Source organism: Ammospiza caudacuta, chromosome 3 (genome assembly GCF_027887145.1).
Source record: "Ammospiza caudacuta isolate bAmmCau1 chromosome 3, bAmmCau1.pri, whole genome shotgun sequence".
NCBI classification, from domain to species: domain Eukaryota; kingdom Metazoa; phylum Chordata; class Aves; order Passeriformes; family Passerellidae; genus Ammospiza; species Ammospiza caudacuta.
This window is the reverse complement of record NC_080595.1, coordinates 119,096,070-119,115,008: the sequence shown is the minus strand read 5'-3', so window position 1 is coordinate 119,115,008 and position 18,939 is coordinate 119,096,070. Positions and strand designations below refer to the sequence as shown.

General features: G+C 58.0%; 3 protein-coding genes across 5 annotated transcripts in view; 1 reads left to right on the top strand and 2 right to left on the bottom strand.

Annotated features, from left to right (window-relative positions):
- IFT172 (intraflagellar transport 172) overlaps positions 1-8,809 on the top strand; it is a 38,220-nt gene extending 29,411 nt beyond the window's left edge. For both annotated transcript variants that reach the window (XM_058800869.1, XM_058800868.1), the window contains exons 39-48: positions 396-482; positions 1,561-1,677; positions 2,127-2,237; positions 3,150-3,269; positions 4,804-4,899; positions 5,909-5,968; positions 6,519-6,617; positions 7,488-7,641; positions 8,318-8,406; positions 8,720-8,809. In XM_058800869.1, coding sequence (XP_058656852.1) covers positions 396-482; positions 1,561-1,677; positions 2,127-2,237; positions 3,150-3,269; positions 4,804-4,899; positions 5,909-5,968; positions 6,519-6,617; positions 7,488-7,641; positions 8,318-8,406; positions 8,720-8,809 — 1,023 coding nt within the window. The remainder of the gene's footprint in view (positions 1-395; positions 483-1,560; positions 1,678-2,126; positions 2,238-3,149; positions 3,270-4,803; positions 4,900-5,908; positions 5,969-6,518; positions 6,618-7,487; positions 7,642-8,317; positions 8,407-8,719) is intronic.
- Positions 8,810-9,191: 382 nt separating this feature from the next.
- KRTCAP3 (keratinocyte associated protein 3) lies at positions 9,192-11,334 on the bottom strand. The gene is made up of 6 exons (XM_058801216.1): positions 11,125-11,334; positions 10,989-11,048; positions 10,290-10,490; positions 9,969-10,103; positions 9,610-9,701; positions 9,192-9,478 (listed from the first exon to the last, which is right to left on the bottom strand). Exons 1-5 carry the CDS (start codon positions 11,332-11,334, stop codon positions 9,618-9,620), a joined length of 690 nt encoding a protein of 229 aa, XP_058657199.1. The 3' UTR covers positions 9,192-9,478; positions 9,610-9,617.
- A 240-nt stretch (positions 11,335-11,574) lies between these two features.
- The window catches only part of NRBP1 (nuclear receptor binding protein 1), a 33,689-nt gene continuing 26,324 nt past the window's right edge, over positions 11,575-18,939 (bottom strand). For both annotated transcript variants that reach the window (XM_058801213.1, XM_058801214.1), the window contains 11 exons: positions 17,077-17,160; positions 16,763-16,821; positions 15,503-15,601; positions 15,297-15,429; positions 14,954-15,056; positions 13,324-13,374; positions 13,098-13,233; positions 12,949-13,002; positions 12,544-12,607; positions 12,407-12,462; positions 11,575-12,234 (listed from right to left, as the gene is read on the bottom strand). In XM_058801213.1, the coding sequence (XP_058657196.1) occupies positions 12,136-12,234; positions 12,407-12,462; positions 12,544-12,607; positions 12,949-13,002; positions 13,098-13,233; positions 13,324-13,374; positions 14,954-15,056; positions 15,297-15,429; positions 15,503-15,601; positions 16,763-16,821; positions 17,077-17,160 (938 nt within the window). In that variant the 3' untranslated portion in view covers positions 11,575-12,135. The remainder of the gene's footprint in view (positions 12,235-12,406; positions 12,463-12,543; positions 12,608-12,948; positions 13,003-13,097; positions 13,234-13,323; positions 13,375-14,953; positions 15,057-15,296; positions 15,430-15,502; positions 15,602-16,762; positions 16,822-17,076; positions 17,161-18,939) is intronic.

Below are 18,939 nucleotides of genomic sequence, written 5' to 3'. Positions count from 1 at the left end.
ACCTCCTGCCTTGGCAGGACACCTGGCACTAGAGTGGGTTGCTCCAAGCACACACTGCTAGCTCATGTCCAGTTTGTTGCCCACCAACACCCCCAAGTCCTTCTCCTCTGTGCTGCCCTCCATTCTCCCCCTGGGCTGCCTCTGTGTTTGGGGCTGCTCTGACCCAGGTGCAGCACCTGTCACTTGCTGACCTCCATAAGGTTCACTTGGGCCAACCTCCTGAGCCTGGGTAGGTCCCTCTGGTGGCAGATGGGTCACACAGGCTCTGTGGTTTCCTGCTGTGGAGGGGAAGAGATTGTGTCTGGGAAAAAAGGACATGGCTGACCTGGTGCTTGTGTGCATGTGAGTAGGAGGCCTGGCCTGCACAATGAATTCATGGCTGTTTCCATCCTCAGCTGGTGGGAATTGATGTCATGGCAGCTCTGGATATATATGCAAAGCAGGGGCAGTGGGAGAAGTGCCTGGAGGTGGCAGCCAAGCAGGTGAGTGCCCGTGTGAGCCCTAGGGACACACCTGGGCTGCTGGAGCCTGCATGGGTGGGCAGCACTGCACCTGGGGTGCTCCATACCTCTGTCCCACCGTGGCCAGGGAGGCTGGGTGGGGAAGTGCTAGAACCTGCAAGCATATTGTGTTTAAATTTTGTGATTAATGGAGCACTAGAAGAAGCTAAATGAGTTGTTTGGGCTGGAAGTAATTGGTGCCATGGAAACAGGGATCTGTAGAAGAAAGCCTTCTTTCTCTGTGTTCTTGGGAGCAGTGGTGTCAGTCAGAATGAGACATCCTAGTCAGGAAAGCAAATCTGACATTTTTTTCAGTTTTACTGACCTGAAACTAACAAAATTTCCTCAGCAGAGTAATAAAATGGAGAAAAGCAAAATGAAACTGTTTTACAGTGCTCTTTCAAGGGAGTAGCAGGAGAAGACAGCTCTCTATTACCAGGATGTACTTTGAGGGATGGTTATTGATTGGTGATTGGCTGTTTAACAGTTATTGGTTAAATGATTGTTGATCATGGAGGTAACCAAGGGCAAGCAGTTCTTTGGAGTGAGACATTGGTTCACATTGAATAACAGGGCAGCCTTGGCAACAGCACCTGCAGTTAGTAGGGACATCACAGCCTGTCACCCAGGCCAGCTGGAGCCTTGGAAAAGCTCTGGGAATGTCTGGGACTGTGGTTTATAACTTTGGTTCCAATAACCTACCTTTGGATTCTATAGAGTGGACTTGGTGTCTCTGTGATGCAGATGGTCTCTGTTGAATCCTTGTTCTTTGGGAGGCTCCCCTATTGATGCTCTGCTCATCAGGAGCCAGAGAATAACTGCACACTCCATTTAATGGGGAAGGCTCAGTTTATTGTGTTGGGCACCACAAGGCCACGCTGAGTCTGAGAACATCTTGGTGTCTGCTCGTGCCTCCAGGAGAGCCTTGGCATGGTCCTTTTCCATAGCCAGGACAGAATATAATCACTGTGACTCAGCTGCTCTCCAGTGATTATACAGCAGGAATGGTACATCCATACCCACCATGAGCCTCATGTGCTGCTTTCTGTGTCTCCTCCAGAGCTACCAGGTGCTGCACAAGTACGTGGCTCTGTATGCAACACACCTGATCTGTGAGGGCTGCTGGGACAGAGCCCTGCACCTGTACAGCCAGCACGGAGCCCCTGCCAACCCCCAGGTGAGGAGGGCGCCCAGCAGGGCTGTCCCTGTGCTGCAGGAGCTGCTGCAGGGTCAGGCTGCAGGATCTGCTGCAGGGTCAGGCTGCAGGATCTGCTGCAGGGTCAGGCTCCCACCTGGGCTGGGATTGCCTCGAGTTCAGCATGCCCAGCCCTGCAGGAGATTCTTCAGAGGGCTGACGGAATCTCCCAGCTTGTTCTCCATGGGAAGGAGCAGGGAAAGTTGAGTGTTTGTGCTTGTTTTGAGCACCAAGTTCAAAACAAAAGGAACCATTTGCCTCTCTGAGAGCATTGGCGGCAGGAAGCATCCCTGCATCCCTCTCTGTTTGCCTGCCTTGTCCCCAGCCCCCTTCCTGCAGCACTGCCCCTCTGCAGCCCTTTTCTTGGCAGCAGGAGAGCTCTGCTGGCCCCTCACCTTTCTCCTTCCACACTTGTGTCCTTTTTGTGGCAGAATTTCAACATCTACAAGCGGCTGTTTGTGGAGATGGTGAACGCTCCTGGCAGGAACTGTGCCGAGGCGTACGCGGGCTGGGCTGAGCTGCGGGACGTGCTCCTGGCTCTGGTGAGTGTGCCCTGCCTCCCCTGCCTGCCCAGCCCCTTGGGAGAGGAGCCAGCCTCTCCACAGGTGACAGGGACAGTGTTTGTAGGGCACAAGCTAAGGGCAGAGAGCTGGCAGTGTGGACAGTAGGAAAACAGGATCCTGGCAAGTGGATGTGGCTGAGCTGGAGAAAGCAGAAAGGAGACCTGTGCTCCAGGCCAGATCCTGGGAGTGAGGAGTGGGTCTGGCCCCTGGCCCTTGCTCCAGGCCAGATCCTGGGAGCGGGTCTGGCCCCTGGCCCTTGCTCCAGGTCAGATCTGAGGAGTGGGTCTGGCCCCTGGCCCTTGCTCCAGGCCAGATCCTGGGAGCGGGTCTGGCCCCTGGCCCTTGCTCCAGGTCAGATCTGAGGAATGGGTCTGGACCCTGGCCCTTGCTCCAGGCCAGATCTGAGGAGTGGGTCTGGACTCCAGCTCTTGCAGAGCTCCAGGTGTCACTGTGACATGGGAGCTGTCGTGACATCTCTTCTGATCCTACCCCAAAATCAGCAGCCTGCATGGGGAAAGCACAGAGCTGCTGAGCCTGGAAAATATGAATTCTCCCCATGGAGGCTGAGAGCTTTCTCCTCACTCCTCTCCAGAACACTTCAGCCAGAACCACAATTGCCTTATCTCTGTTTCTGCCCTTACTGCAAACATAAGCAAAATCAGAAAACCCTCCCTTTGTCCGTGCAGGCTCACCCCTGCTCGCAGTGCTGGCTGTTGTTGCAGTGCTGGTGACTCCCCCTGGCTCCCACAGCCTCCTTCCTTCAGCATGCTCCCAGAGTCCCAGAGGTGTCTGCATATTCCAGATCCTTCTCTCCACTGACTGCCCCATCTCACGTGCAGTAAGTGCCCTTGTGCTTTCCTGCCCTCAGTGCCTCTCATTTTCTCTTCTCAGTGTGAGAACCTAGCGAAGAGCAGCGAGGCAGAGCCTGCAGCCCAGGAGGAGTTTGAGAGGATGCTGCTCATCTGCCACTACTGTGCCGCCCGCGCCGCCGCGCAGGGCCTGCCGCAGCTGGTGAGGCTGGGGCTGCTCTGCCAGGGCCTCACAGAGGGGGAGCCCATGGGTGTCTGCAGGTTTGGGTCACTATTGCCATAAATCACCTGCTCACCTCACAGAGAGGGGAACCTATGGGTGTCTGCAGGTTTGGGTCACTATTGCCATAAAGCACCAGGAGAGGGGAGCCCCATGGGCACCTGCAGCTTTGGGGCTGTTCACGGGTCACTATTGCCATAAATCACCAGGCACCTCCCAGAGCAGGGAACCCCATGAGTATCTGCAGGTTATGAGTCACTATTGCCATAAATCACCCATCATGGATGCATAGAATGGGGCTGCAGTAACCTGGCACCCACCACGACAGGTGGAACTGCAGGTGGTGTTTTCTGCTTACCATGGGTACCATCCCAGCCTCTGTGGCTGAGCTGTAAACCAGGGCAGGAGCTCATCCTTGTGCTTGGCATGACTTGTGAGAGCAGAGGCGGTAATAGAAAATTAGGAATCACAAAATCTCTGATGTTCCCAAGAGAGGGATGGCTTCCTCTCTGCTCTCCTGGGCTCTGAGAGCTGCTGGGCTTCACACGTGGGCTGCAGAGCAGATCCTCTGCCCAGGGCTGCAGCAGGCCCGGTGCTGTGTGCTGGGCCTCCTGTGGGGCTTTGGGAGCTCATGGGCCTCTCTGGGGGCATCACAAGGCCCTGTGATCTCGTGTGTGCTGGGATTTGTTCTTGGCCTCCCTGCTGAAGTCTTGATCCCTGTGGGATTGTGGAATTGTCCTAGAGCTCTGGATGGATGTGGCACTAGACTTGTGATGGAGAAGGCTGGGAAAGGGAAAAGAACCCCAGTGAAAGCCACAGGGACGACTGGGATTCCCCATGGCTGTGTGTGTGGATGCTGGGTGTCCAGAGACATCAGACAGCAAGAGCCAAGTCTGATGTCTTGGAGACCTGTACAGATCTCCACAGCTGTGCAGTGTTGGGCTGGGCAATCTGTTTGGGACCATGAAGAAGGGGTGGCCTTGACAGTTCTTGTGTGACAATGGGTGTCTGGCAGCAGAAAAGTGAAAATACCCTTCAGTTCCTCACCCCTGCTCCAAAATTCTTACCTAATTGCATACAAGAAAAAATGCATTGAGACTGTGGCTGGAATGTTTTGTGGAGGGGCTGGAGAGTCTCCATTCCTTGAGATGGTCAAAAGCTGAGCAGGCATGTTCCTGAACCAGGCCTGCAGCTGCCTCTGCTTTGGCTGGGGGCAGCATTGGGAACTGCCAGCAATGTCAAGCCACCAGTGCCTTCCAAACTCACCTGTTCTGTGACTTAGATGGGGGTGTTTGGGTGGAAAATAGCAAGACTTCTAAAGCAGAGGAATTTCACCCTCAGGTGACAGTCTCATGTGGGCTGTAGTGAGGGAACTCAGGGTCAGGACTGAGCGGTTTGACCGTTTTTACCTGTGAGGCCTGTGTGGGTGCAGAGCCCTTGCTGTGAGTGAGGGGAATCGCCTGAGATCCCCTCCAGGCTGTTTTCTCTTTGCTGAGTTCTGTGTCTCTGTGCCCAGGACACCATGGCTGCCCAGCTGTCCATCTCCCTGCTGCGCCACACGGATCTGCTCCCTGCAGACAAGGCTTTCTACGAGGCTGGCATGGCTGCCAAGGTAAGGGCTGCCTCTGCAGACAAGGCTTTCTACGAGGCTGGCATGGCTGCCAGGGTAGGAGCTGCCTCTGCAGACAAGGCTTTCTACGAGGCTGGCATGGCTGCCAGGGTAGGAGCTGCCTCTGCACCAGGGAACAACACAGGACCCCTCAGCTTTACCTGCCCCAATCCTGGGCTCTCTCTGGAGGCTGCTCCTCAGGCAGCTGGCCAGACCCCAGGCAGTGAGCAGATGGACCTACAGGCCCAGGGCTGGACAGAGGCCATGCTGTGGCTCTGTCAGTGGGGATGTGAGGCTGCTCTGCATCACCCCAGTGTCTGACAGTCTGCATGGCACCTGTGACACGTGGCAGGGACAGCAGCATGTCCTCACTGCCTGCAGGGATAGAATCATGGAATGCTTAGGGTGGGAAGGGACCTTAAAGCTCTTCTTGTTCCATCCCCTGCCATGGGCAAGGCCCTTCCACGATCCCAGGCTGCTCCAGGCCCCATCCAGCCTGGCCATGATGCCTGTCTGCACTCTGTGGTGATGGGCTGGGCTGGGTGGGCACTGTGGCACAAACAGAGCCACATCCTTCCCAGCCCTGGCTCTGGGAGAAAAGCTGCCTGTGAGGATGTGTGCCAAGGTTGCATTTAAAGGGAGGTGCAAACCCAAAGCAGATAACATTTTACTGACCAATAAGTGACCCTAAGGGATGGGTGTTGGGGGACGGACATTTAGGACAGCGTATGGGGCAAGGCTTGGGGGACTGACCCCTGGCCTCTGGCTGATCACTCGACATCCTGGACTGAAGCTTCTAGATGGAGGGGATGGGACAGAGAGCCAGGGTGGGGATTTGGTGGTGATCTCATCCAGGGAGAGGGATAACACAGGTAAAGGGAGGGGAGTACAGTCTGGGATAAACCATTTGGGAAAAATATTGGGATACAAAACAAAACTACTTCAAAGTATTACAAAAAACTACTTCAAGGATGAGCTGCCCACTCTCACCCAGGGCTCCTCTCCATACCAGGCAGTCAGCTGGGAGAACATGGCATTTGTGTTCCTGAACCGCTTCCTGGACCTGTCAGATGTGAGTATGCTCTGTGGGGCAGGACCCCACTGCCTGTGGGGGGCCTTGCCATGCCCTGCCCAGGTCACCTGGGCGTGCCAGTGCCACCGGGCACGTGACAGCAAAGAGCACGTTGGCAATCTAGGCCTGAAATCCTCATGGCTGCAGATGCCATTACAGCGTTCAGGGTGATCACTCAAGTTGTTCCAAGGGAAGAAAAGCTCCTGGGAGGTGGAGGCCATGGCCCAGTGCTTTGTCCCCTGTGATGCAGGACTCAGGAGTCCCTTACTTGTGCAGCAGGCTGGCCACCAGAAACCCCAAATCCAAGGGGCTGACACCTCAGTGTGCCCCACTCTGAGGTGCTGTCAGCAGCAGCTGGGGCAAAACAAAAGCACCCAATTACAACTTTCCCTTCTCCAAGGCACCTGCACAGGGCAGAGTCTGAGACACTGCAGAGTGTGCTCATGGGGGGCAGGAGGGCCTGGTCACCAACGGGCAGGGCCATGCTGGCCATGAGCTGTGCTGTGGGCGCTGCAGCTGGCACTGCCCACTGCTCTGCCCTTCTCTGCAGGCCATCGAGGAAGGGAACCTGGACTCCCTGGACCACTCTGATTTTCAGCAGACAGACATTCCCTTCGAGGTGCCCCTTCCAGCCCATCAGCACGTGCCTGTGAGTGTCACCTGTCCCTTTCAGCAGTGCTGCACTGCAGGGCTCTGAATGGGGACTGGGGTAAGGCTGGCACTGCAGAGGCTGCAGGGATGGAAACGGACCCAGAACTGGCCCCTGCTGCCTGTCCCTCCAGTGTGAGCACACAGACAGACAGACAGACAGACACACACACACACACACACACACACACAGAGACACAGACACACAGAGACACAGGAACCTGCTGCCTGTCCCTCCAGTGTGAGCGCACACACACACACACACACACACACACACACACACGTGCACACAGCTGTGAACACAAACACGTGTGCACAGACGTGTTGCACACACAATGTACCTGTACACACACCCACACACACAAAAAACTAACACACCTGTGTGCACACACACACCTATTGTACACACACATACCTGTACACACACAGATGTGTGCACACAGCTGTGAACACAAACACGTGTGCACAGACTTGTTGCACACACCCACACAAACACACACACACAAAAATACACCTGTGTGCCCACCCACAGACACACATACCTGTACACACAGACATATACCTGTACACACACCTGTGTGCATGCACACACACCCCTGTGTACACACTCACACACAACTGTACACACACACACCTGTACACACACAAACATACACACATACCTGTACACAAATACACACACACACTCTCCCTCTCTCTCTCCTCAGCACACACATCCCCCCACTCAAGCCCTGCCGTGCACCATGCAGTGTGTGCTGTGTGCACATCACGCACGCCCGTCCTGCTCTCCCCTGTGCTGCCGTGGGACAGCAGCAGCAGCAGCCCGGTTCAGCCTGGCACCGGTTGAGCCCGGCCCTGGCTTTGTCCCCAGGAGGAGCAGCGGGAGGAGGTGCGGGACTGGGTGCTCACGGTGTCCATGGACCAGCGGCTGCAGCAGGCGCTGCCCCAGGACGAGCGCGGCACCTTCGAGGCCTCGCTGGTGGCAGCGGGGACAGGGGTGGCCTCCCTGCCCTGCCTGCTCACAGGTGAGCTCCGGGACAGCTCCTCAGACAGGATGACACAGTGCAGGGAGTGGGAGCTGCAGGGTGGGCCTGGGCTGTGCTCCGAGAGCAGTGCAGGGACTGTGTGTCTGTGGGGAGCCAGCTCTGCTGCAGGACATGGGGCATTTTTACTGTGGGGCGGGTGAGCACTGGAACAGGTTGCACAGAAATTGTGAGAGTGCCATCCTTGGAGACAGTCAGAAGCTGTCTGGACACAGCCCTGGGCTGTGTGGCCCTGCCTGGACAGGAGGTTGAACCATACAGAGCAGTTCTGAGCTCAGACACTGTGGTTCAGGGATGGCTCAGGCTGGCACAGCACAGCCAAGAATGGGCAGCACCTGGCCCTGCTCTCTAGTGCAGGACTAAAAAAGGGTCAGAGAAGGGGGAGCAGGAGAGGGCCACCAGGAACAGGACTGTGGCTTGAGAGTCAGAAGCTGGGTGCCATTGTTGGACCTACACACTTGGGTGTCATTGCCCAAGGGCAGTTCAGCCTTAATCTTCATTTGATCTCCCCACTTTGAACAGCCCTTCTCCCTTTTGGTCTCCTAGAGAGCAAGGCAGCATTATTCCCCCTACACTCTGTGCTGTGGGGCAGTGCACCAAGTGGGGGGATGCTTGCTGTGGGGCTCAGCTGGTTCTGAATGTGTCGCTTTGTGCCCAGGGTACCCAGTGCTGGGAAACAAGATTGAGCTGAGGCCGGGCCGGGAAGTGAGGAAGGATGCGTGGTACAAATTCGTGATGGCTGTCAAGGTGAGCCAGAGCCCCCAGGCAGGGACAGGCTGTGGGTGGGTTCAGCCCTTTGTGCTGGCAGGGCAGCATCCTTGGGTGAGTGATGGTCCCAGGGCATTCACTGCAGTGGCAGGATCACCAGACCCACAGGGGACAGGCTGTGGGTGGGTTCAGCAGCATCCTTGGGGGAGTGATGGTCCCAGGGCACTCACTGCACTGGCAGTGCTGCTTGCTGGGCATCACCAGACCCAGCCCTGCCAGCCCACAGGGTGCCTTCAGCCAGGGGCACAGGGGTGCAGTCCCTTCCAGTGCCAAGGGCTGTCTCTCTCTGCAGACATCCCACAGCCCAGCAGGCCAGGATGTGATCGAGTTCCTCCGACGGTGGTGTGGGGGACTCCCAAGCACCAGCTTCTCCTTCCAGTGAGCAGGACTAGGGCAGCTTTCAGGCCTGTTCCTCAGCACCTTCCACATGCAATAAATGTGTTATCTCAGCCCTGCAGTGCTCCTGTTTGCCAGGGGATGCTGGGCCCAGAACCCTGCAGCTGCTGGGCACAGAGCTGTAATCCCCATGTCCGTGGGTGAGTGCCACACTGGGGCCACAGCTCTGCCACCATCCCTGTGCTTGGGCAGTGGCAGACACAGGGACAGGCTCACAGAGCAGCTGCCCTTCCCTTCCCTTGGCATGCCTTGTTCCCAACCAACTCACCTGGCAGAGCCACTTAGAACAGCCAGTGTAGAAAGGAAAAGTTTATTTATTCAAGAAAGCTAGAGACCTACATCAAAGGGATTCTTCCCTTTCTGTTCCCTGAGACATCTGGGCACAGGCACAGCCAGCTGCCATGCCTGCAGTGGCACCAGGACTGCCCACCTCCATCACTGCAGCCAGAAACCAAGAACTGCAGCACACCAGGACAGGCCCAGCAGCTTGGGGCGAGCATGGGAGAGCATCAGCACCTGCTGACCTGCAGGGTCTGTGCCAGGTGGGCTGGTGGAGCTGGGGACAGGGGGCAGGGCACATCCTGAGCCCCCTGCAGGAGCTGTGACACCACCCTGGCCCCGACCTGGCTGGGTCACAGCGCTCCTGCAGCACCACCTGGGAGCAGAGGAGCAGTGTCAGTGCCAGGCTGTGCTGCAGGGCCCAGCATCACTGAGCCCTCTGCCCATGTTCCTGGACAAAGGTGTTCTGGGGGCTGCTGTGGGCATGGGCCCACGTGGGGCACTCACCTCTCCAGCTACACTGCAGAGTCAGAAATTCCTGCCAGGAGCTGCTGCCTCTCACGGAGTGGCTTCTCCATTGCTGTACTTGGCCTGACCAGCTAGAGAGGAAAAAAAAAAAGACAAAAAGAAGTTAGGGTGGCAAGGACACACGATGGGCAGTGTTCTCACAAAGAACAGGCCTGGCTACCGGGGGATGAAGAAGAGGGTCCCTCTGCAGCTCCCCGTGAAGGGGTGCTGGTCTGGCACTGAGGCTGGCTAGAAGAGGTTCCAACTCAGCATTCCCCCTGCTCCTGCACAGCCTCCTCGTTCCCAGCACCTCACAAAGGCAGCAGCCATGGGGGAGGGAGATCCAGGGAGAGCTGTACCTGCTCTCTGCCATAGCCGTGTGCGCAGGGCCCGATGCCCCGGAACACCAGAGCCACCAAGCAGCTCCTGCCCGAGAGCACGGCTTCCGCAGCTGCCAGCAGCAGGGAGAGGAACCAGAGCGCCAGGGCCGTGTCCTGTGGGACAGGGGGTCACAGAACGTGGGCACCGCACCAGGCTGGCTGAACACACCCAGCAGAGACTGTGCGGACAGCGGGGGAAAGAGGGGGGAGAGGGAGAGAGAAGGGCAGCGGGAGGGAGAGTGAAAAGACGAGAAGCAGCAGAAAGGAGCTGCCGGGAGGAGCGGGGCTGCGCAGACTCACGTAGATGCGCGTGGTGTTGAAGGGACAGTCGTTGGTCGCGATGTTTTCACGGGCGTCCAGGGGCAGCGCGGAGCTGTCGCAGCCCCGCACCAGGTGCGTGCCCCGGCTGTGCACCGTGAGGGCGAAGGCGAGCGCCAGCCCCACGCTGCACGCCGTGGACAGCAGGCAGTTGAGCAGAGAGACGCCCAGCAGGGTCCAGTGCTGCAGGCGGCAAGAATGCGAGCGGGATGGCAGGAGCTCGGGCAAGCGCTGGGGCCGGGCACCCGGGTCTGCGCAGAGCCGCTGCCCCGAGGGGCACCCGGGATCTCCCGCCTCGGCCAGGAGGGCTCAGCCGCGCCCTCGGGTGAGGCTCTCGCACCTTTCGCATCCCTCCACCCCTGTGAGCTCGGTACCGCCGGCCGCCCCTTGGCTCGGGCTCCGTGGGGACGGACCCCAGGCAGGCTGGGCCGGGGTCCGGGAGCCCCCAGCCCGACGCCCGCCCCGTGCCCGCCCTGCGAGCCCCCCGGGACCCCCGGCCCGGCCGCAGCCTCGGCTCCAAGCGCTCCAAGCGCCGAGAACGGCGCTGCCGCCCTCCGGGAGCGGCCGAGCGGGGACAGGCGGCACCGAGCGCCGGCAGCCGAGGCGGAAGGAGCCGCGGGGCCAAGGTCCAGGGCAGCGGCTGCCGGCAGCGCCCGGGCCCCCCCACAGCCCCGCACTCACCAGGACCGCCCGGGACAGGTTGTGCGACACCAGGATGGCCACGATGCCCGCGGCGATGCTCTGCGGGGAGAGCAGCGCTCAGCGGGGCCCGGGCCGGGCCCGCCGCCCCCCGCCCGCCCCGCCCCGCGGCGCTCACCAGGAGCCCCGAGCACACCGACACCACGTTGGCCGCCGCGTACTCGGGGGTGACGGCGCGGCGGGCGCCCGCCACGTGCCGCAGCACCGAGCCGTGCACGATGGCGCCCAGCACGAGGCTGCCGTGGCCCAGCACGATCAGCCCCAGCCCGGTGCGCATGAGGCGCCGCGGCTCCCCCAGCGCTCCCGCCGCCCGCCGCCCCCCGGCCATGGCCGCCGCCAGCGCCGCCGCCGCTCGCACCGCCCCGGGGCAGGCACGGGCGGCTCGGCCCGGCCCCCGCCCCGCCCCGGCCCGCAAGAGGCGGCACTCGCGTCTGTACAAAACAGTTTATTAAAAATAGGAAATGATAGAAATGAGATGCAGGAGCCGCGGCTCGGCCCCGCCGCGCGCCAGGACGACACCGAGCCCGGGGCCGCTGCAGCCCCGGGAGCCCCGGTAAGGAGCGGGGGCTGCGGGGGCCGCGGCCAGCACACGCCTGACCCCGGCGGTGCGAACAGTAAACAAAGTGCAGCCGGCGGCGGGAGCGAAGCGCCGGGCGGGGAGCGGGGACGAGCTCGGCCGCCCCTGGGCCCGTGGCGCGGCAATGGGGGGGAGTGACCGGGGGTGCAGGGCTTAGGGGCTCACCCCTGATTACCTTTAAATTAAAAAAAAAAAAAAAAAAGGAAAAAAAAAGGAAAGAAAAAACCCATTTCTGTGCTGTGCAAAAGACACTTTGTACAATTCAAACAGAACAAACTCCATGCACATGAGTGGGGCTGCAGAACGCCCCAAGCCAGGCCTCAGCTCCGCAGCACAACCTGGCAAATCCCAACAAAAACAGGGCTGGAAATAATACTGATGCACAAAGTCCCCTTGAGGAGGCGGGCAGGGAGGACTGTCATGAGCCCAGCCACGGCACATGCAGGATGAGCTTCCAAGCACTGCAGCTGGGGCCTTGCGGCGCCCGACAGCGAGGGCAGACACACATGGTCGCAGGCAGCGAGGCCACGCTGGCTGCCCGGAGCCACGGGGCTAAGATGACACAGTCACGGCCGTCAGGGCTCCGTTCCGAGTGTAGTAGAACTTGCTAAACGCCTCTTCAAGTAAACAGGTGAGTCTGCTCTGGTCAGCCTGGGCAGAACAAGGACAGTGAGGGGTCAGCCCCGTCCACTCAGAGCTGAGAGCGTGGCTGGAGACCCCCAGGGCAGGGACCTGGCTTATTCCTCCTGCCCGAAAAGCGCACAAACCACTGAACTCTGAGGAAGGAACGCAGGCCCATGGCCCTACCTGAGTCCCTGCTTACCTCGCTGATGAACCCAAGCTGGACCAGTTCAGCTGCCAGCTCCTGGATGTTGTCATCTGCAACACAAGGAAAGGAGTCAGTCCTTGCTGCAGCGTGCTGCTGGCCCAGTGCCCCTGGCAGGGGCAGAAGGTACTCACTGGGCTGAAGGTCACAGCTCAAGTGTCGATTCAACTTGTCTTCCAGTTTCAGCAGCAGTGTCAGCTGCAGGGCAAAGAAATGCTCATGAGGAATTGCAGTCCTGCAAGCTGCCATGGCAAGCCCAAAGCAGCCCCAGCAATGCCCTTGGGATGGCAACCAGCCCTGCAGAGCCCCTCGGGGATCTGACAGAACAGCCACAGCCAGCTCCACCCTGAGCTGCAGCTGCCAGCCCCATGCAGAGCCTGGGGTGGGCCGGGTGCCAGGGCAGCAGCAGGCACAGGCCTGGCACAGGCTCTCTGGTGGCAGCTGCAGCCCTGCAGGGTTACCCCAGGCCCCAGCAGCACATCAGAGCCACGAGCCCTGCACAGAGCTGTGACTCCCCCTGCCCAGCCACAGAAACCTACGTGGTGCTTCACGCCCTCCTCCACGGACTCGATGTTGCACTGCATCAGCACCACCTGGAACAGAGGCACAGAGCCCTCAGCAGCTGCCCCACAGCCCTGCCCGGCCACGGCAGCGGGGCTGAGCCCCCTCAGCCAGGCTGAGCCCTCACCTTGCGGGTCTCCACCTCGGCGGGCTCTGGAGTCGGGGTTTTCACCGACGGGGGAGCAATGGGAGATTTCACCACCACCTGCTGGGGCTGCTGGGGCCGGGGCATCCCAAAGGCCGTGAGGGGATAGATGCCATTCCTGCAAGGAAGGAGCAGCATCTGAGTTATACCTCTCCAGAACTTTTCATCTCACACACGATGGAAGGTGTCTTTAAAAAATCCCTCTTACCTCACATCCTCCAGGAACTTGTCCAGCTCCAGCGCTGGAGATTGTGAGAAGCTGGAAAACAAAATGTCCTGACATGAGAAATCGTCTCACAGTACCATCCACTGGGGTCTGTTGGGGTGCAGTTTCACATCCCCATGTCCTGGGCTGTGTCCGCAGGCAGGATGGGCACGGACAGGCAGCCACTGGTGTGACAAGCTCTTCTCTTCCCTCACGGACATAACCAGCTGTGTGAGCTGAGGGTGAGGCAGCAGCTGTGGCAGAGGCAGCCCCACAGCCCTCACACCTGTGCAATGCAGTCATCTGGAGGGTGGCCCAGTGACACTGCCCCAGTGAGCTGTTTCACAAATACCTGCCATGCCAGGTCCCTGGCTGCAGCAAACACTGGGGACAGCCAAACCCCTGTCTCAAGGCTGCTCTGAAGCATTCCAGAGATGAGGTAAGGACTACACAACTGCTGGAAGCCTGACAGGATGTCCTCAAGTGCTTTATGGGCTGCACACCTGCCCCAGCTCCCAGACCACCCTCCAGCCCCTGCCACAGCCCCAGCAGCTGGGATCATCCTATCCTCTGACACAGCAGTCGGTTCTAACAAAAACTTCCAATTTTTCTCTAGCAGCTTGGTTTGCATGGCAGTCTGATGAACCATCCAGAAACGATGCTGACATTTCAAGTGATTGCTGCTTTCTCTCGCTTGTCCAGCACCTCTGAGGTATGGCACCACCAAAAGGAAAGTTCCAGGCTGGCACCCCTGGACAGCCACACCTGCAGAGGCTGACATCCCGTGTGTGTGTGAGGATCTCTCCTTACAGCTCTGGTCCTTCACTTGTTGTCCTCCATTTTGAAACTCTATCCAAAACATTCCAAAGGGAATTTCACACCACATTTCCTAGCACCAGGACAACTGGAATGCCAGCTTTTGGAAGGGTCTCTGTGGCTCAGAGAGCTGCTTATACAGACTGAGCTGTTCTTGTCATCTTACTCTTGTTCAGCAGCCTGGGCACCCCAGAACTCTGGGCTCCCTGGAAGCACCCTAGGCTTCCTGGGAACACAGGATTCACATCTTAGTCTTCAGCTAATCCCTTGACTGGCCAAGGCTTTGTTATCCAAAATGTACACCACTTTTTTGGCACTCTGCTTGCTCCCTTAGGGGCCACCCCTCCAGTGCAAGCAGTGCTGTGTGTCACTGCCAGCTGCCTCTCCCTGTGCACAGTGTGGAATAAGGTGCTCCATTAGGAGAACACTGAGGAACCCTTTCTCTGAAGTGAGAAAGTGACTCCATCTGGCCAGTCTGTGATTGGTCAGAACACTTTCCCAAACTGTTCAGCCACGTTTTGCTGGTGTCTGCTCCAACTACAGCGTGTTCGTTTAATCTGCCCATTTGGGGAACAATTCATCTCAGCTGCACAGAATCTACTCGCAGGAAACAGGTGCAAGGTCTCCTCCCACCCAGGAACAGCCCCCCCCCAGAAGTGTGTGTGCCCAGACAGGGACTGCTCCTTCCCCTCCTGCTCCAGCAGCTCCCACTGGCGCCCAGTCAGGGGGAAACACCAACTCTGAGGTGATGGGCAGCGTCCCAGTGCCCACACCAGTGCCCCAGCACCGCTCCCCTCAGCACACCACGGGGACTCACATCATCTTGACTCCTTCCCTGTCCTCGTGGTTGATCTCTGCCAACACTGCGTTCATGTCAAGGTTTTTGGTCATTTCTTCTAAAGCATTTTCAGGAATCATATCTATTAAAAAGAAAAGGAGTAACTTGAAGCAATTGCAGTTCCTCTCCAGCCTTAGAAAAGCAATGAAAAGCGCAGAGATGCTCTCACAGGAGGTGGGACACCACAGCCCTCCCAGCCCTGTGTCCGACAGGCAGGAACCTGCAGGGCATGGGGAGGGCGTTCCCAGGGTGCCAGCTCACCGAGGGGCACTGCCAGCCCAGCAAGGCTCTGCAGAGCCCTGGCCACGTGTCTGGTACTCACGCTGGTGCCCGACGATGCAGTGAGCAGCCAGCAGCTTCAGCGAGGGCACCTCGAACAGCGCCGGGTGGAACAGCAGCTCCCGCGCCGTGGGGCGCCGGCCCGGGTCCTGCTCCAGACACTTCTGGATGAACTCCTGCAGAGGAAACCTGCGTGAGACCACGAGCAGCAGCAGCAGCAGAGCATGCAGAGCCCGAGGCCACGCTCACCCGCTGCAGGGGATCCTCCAGCAGCTGGATGGCACTGTTGATGGCTTCCTGCGGCACGTAGGAGGACTCCCCGTTCCCCTGGATCTCCAGCACTGCCATCTGCAAACACAGGGCACAGCCTCAGACTCCCCTGGCAGTGACAGACTGCAGGGCACACAGGCACAAAGAGACCACTGCCAAGCATGAGATCAGCACAGCCAAGCTGCCTGGGGGAACTTAAGGTCACATTGGGAGAGACAGAGAGAATGGCTGCCTCATTACAACAGCTTGCTCCTGGTACCCGAGACTGCCAGGGAGCCCTGGGAGCTCTGCCAGCAACAACCTGGACAGCAAGTGTCTCCATTCTGAACCTCACGATCCATTGGGCTGTTACTCTGTTTGGCAATTCCATAATGAAGCATGACTGGATCACTGCCAGGACCTGACAGGGTCCCTTCTGGCGGTGTGAATAGCTCTGCATCGCACAACAAGAGCAAGCACACAACACATCAAGAGTGGGCCCCAGCAAACCACACAGACACTCATTCTCAGCTAGGAAAGGCTGGAAAATATTGCAGAGAGTGTCTCTGCATTCAGCTTCAAAACTTCAGTTTTGTTCCCTACAAGTTTTGTCTTTCCACAGTTCTCTTCCTGCTGCACTAATGGAAGGTGCAGCACAGGTTGAGGGTTCCTGTGCTGGCACTTTCTGACAATTCTTCTCAGAAAATACTCCTAACAACAGCGCCCATTACCTGGACTTGGACCTACTGACTGCAAGGACAGAGGAAGCACAAAGCTGCTATGACCAGGTGTGTCAGACTCACACTGACTGCAACCTCCCTCAGATGGGCACAGGCTGGCCCAGACAAGTGACAGATTACAGACTCTGCTCTACACAGGCTGGCCCAGACAAAGTGACAGCATGCAGCTGTCCCCTGCCCCAAACAGCCCAGGCACTGTCACACACATGGACATTACATAAGAGTCTGCAGCAGGGACTGTTCCCTCCAGCCAGGGAGTCTGACCTCAGGACAGGCCAAGACCCACTAATTCATTACCCATTAGGAATTTGGGAAGAACTGCAAATCCCTGAGCCATTTCCTCCTTAGTGAGGCACTTGGGGGAGCCTCCATAGGGATCCCTCCAAGGCAAAGTGCACTTGGCTCTGAGAACAAAACACATTTGTCACTGAGCAAACCCACCCATGGCCACGGCCCTTGCAGAGCTCTCTCTCTCCTCAGATTCATCATCTCTGTCCCAAAGCCCATGTCTGACACTCACCTCCAGTGCACACATCCCAAAGGAGTAGATGTCCACAGCAGTGGTGACATTGGCAACTTCTGTAACACAGAAACAGCATTGTTATCAGTCAGCTCTGCACGCAGCAGCACCACCCTGCACCAGGCTGGGACAGTCCTGCAGCTTCTCCCTCCTCTGCTACCAAACAACAGAGGAGCTGAAGCATTTCAGCAGGCAAATGGCTTAGGACTGTTAATGTTGCATCTGTCAGGAGCCTGGAACTGACAACAAGGTGCAGGACAGCTTGGAAGCATCAGTAAGGCCAAAAAATGCCCAGGCTTGCAGGCACAGCATACCTCCATACTCTGGGGCAAAGAAGTGCAGGTTCTTCTGCTCCTCACGACAGGTCTTCACGTGGTTGTTAATGGTGTCTGGCGCCACTGGAAGAGAACCAGGAATGCTCAGGATACAGAAACCACACCCCATCCCTGATGGGATCCCAGGGAACGCCTGCAGCTCCAGGCCCGTGGCACCCAAGGGGGCAGAGTGGTGGCATTAAGGTACAGCATTCATCTCCTGTCACCTGCCCCGACCCAACACATCCCTGCACTGTTTCCTTGGCAGCTTGGCACCACTCTCCAAGGGCAAACCCAGAGACCACAACTGCTGCTGCCAGCAGGACAAGGTGGGAACAACTCCCAGCAGAAATGCCCGACTTCAAACAGATCCACAGCTTTTGTCACCAGCAAGTCACTCATTCAGAGCAGCAGCCAGAGGTGCCACTGCAGTTGGTCACAGCTCAGGGAGGATGGACCTACCACACAACTCTTGCACGTTTCAGGAGGATGCTGGTGCCAAAGCACCTCCAGACAAGAATCAGGGCAAGCTGCTGAGGGAAGGGAGGTGACCACCCAGACAGCAGAACCTCCCAGCAGCCAGCAGCTCCACAAACCACTCCCAGCTGTGGGGAGGAAATAACTTGCAGCCAGAGAACAGTGAGCAGGGCATAATTATGGACCCCCATGAAAGATAACCTTTTGGGACAGCCACCTCTGCAGAGACTGCAAACAACTCCCTGAAACTAAGCAGCTGTCTGCCAGGGAGAAACACTGAGGAGAGCAGGGAGCACAGAGCCACCAGCCATTACAAGCTCTGCTGTCACACTGGAATGTGCCCAGTGCCAGTCCCATGTCCCACCTGGTCACCCCCTGGATAATCACCATCAGAGATGAATTTTAGAAAAAGGTTCAGCCAAATCCAGTGTCTGAGCAGGACAGGTGATAGGAAGAGGTGTGAAGCACAGCAGAGGGTGGGGCAAGCAACCTGTCCTTTTTACCAGCTGAACTCAATCTGGGCACTCAACAGGCACTCCTACAGGAACATGCTGTAGCTGGTCAGGCTTCTCAAACCCCCAGGAATGTGCAAAAGGAGGTGGCCAGAGTAAGTGGGCAGCCTGTGTGCCCCCTGGGTGCTAGCAGTGCCAGCCCAGGTGGCACTCCTCACTCCTTCCTGGCTGTGCCCTTGGCAGGTTCAGCAGGGCTGCCTGGGCACCCAGCCCTGCTCTGGAACCTTCCATGCTGCAGAGGACACTTCCCTCCTGTTCAGTGTCCATCTCACAGCCCATCTCTGCCTTTATCCTGCACTCAGAACTTCCCCTTGCAGGCACCCAAGATCTCCAGTCCCACAGCCCTGCTCGCCTCCTGCAGCAGCCCCTGGGCTGTTTGGGTTCTTGTGAGCATGCAGAGAGAACAGCACTGCCCTCCTCAGCCAAGGGCAGTGCCCTGGCCAGCAGAAAGCAGGGGAAGCAGTGCCAGTGAAAGGATCAACAGCTGATCTCTGAGATTGTCCCAGGCTCGCTGTGCAACCCAGCAATGGGATTGTTCCACCAGGGACCTAAAAATTATCAACTGACCCCAGACCACCCTCTGCAGCTGTGAAGGGGCGAGCACGGGGCCAGGAGAGCTGTGAGGCCACATTATCATCCCCTGCACTCATACCCCCAGGCACTTCCACTCCTGCAAAAGGGTACACGGCTGCACAAACCCACAGCGTTAGAGTTTCCTTTCTCTGCACACAGCCATGACAAAAGCTCTTTTATTAGGGAGAGCAAGGCCTAGAAAATAAGGAACTAGGAAGTTATTTGGCATAAAAAGAAGCATACAGCCATTAAACAAGGAGTCAAACAGGAAGAAGTGTCATATTTATGCTGATCACAGAGT

What these genes read in the sequence shown, in the direction of transcription:
- KRTCAP3 (XM_058801216.1), bottom strand. Translation starts at nt 11,334, where the DNA reads ATGGCCGGGGGGCGGCGGGCGGCGGGAGCGCTGGGGGAGCCGCGGCGC. An exon ending in CGGTGTGCTCGGGGCTCCTG is followed by an intron (nt 11,049 to 11,124) that starts GTGAGCGCCGCG and finishes CTCTCCCCGCAG; the next exon opens with AGCATCGCCGCGGGCATCGT. An exon ending in ACGGCTATGGCAGAGAGCAG is followed by an intron (nt 9,702 to 9,968) that starts GTACAGCTCTCC and finishes TTTCCTCTCTAG; the next exon opens with CTGGTCAGGCCAAGTACAGC.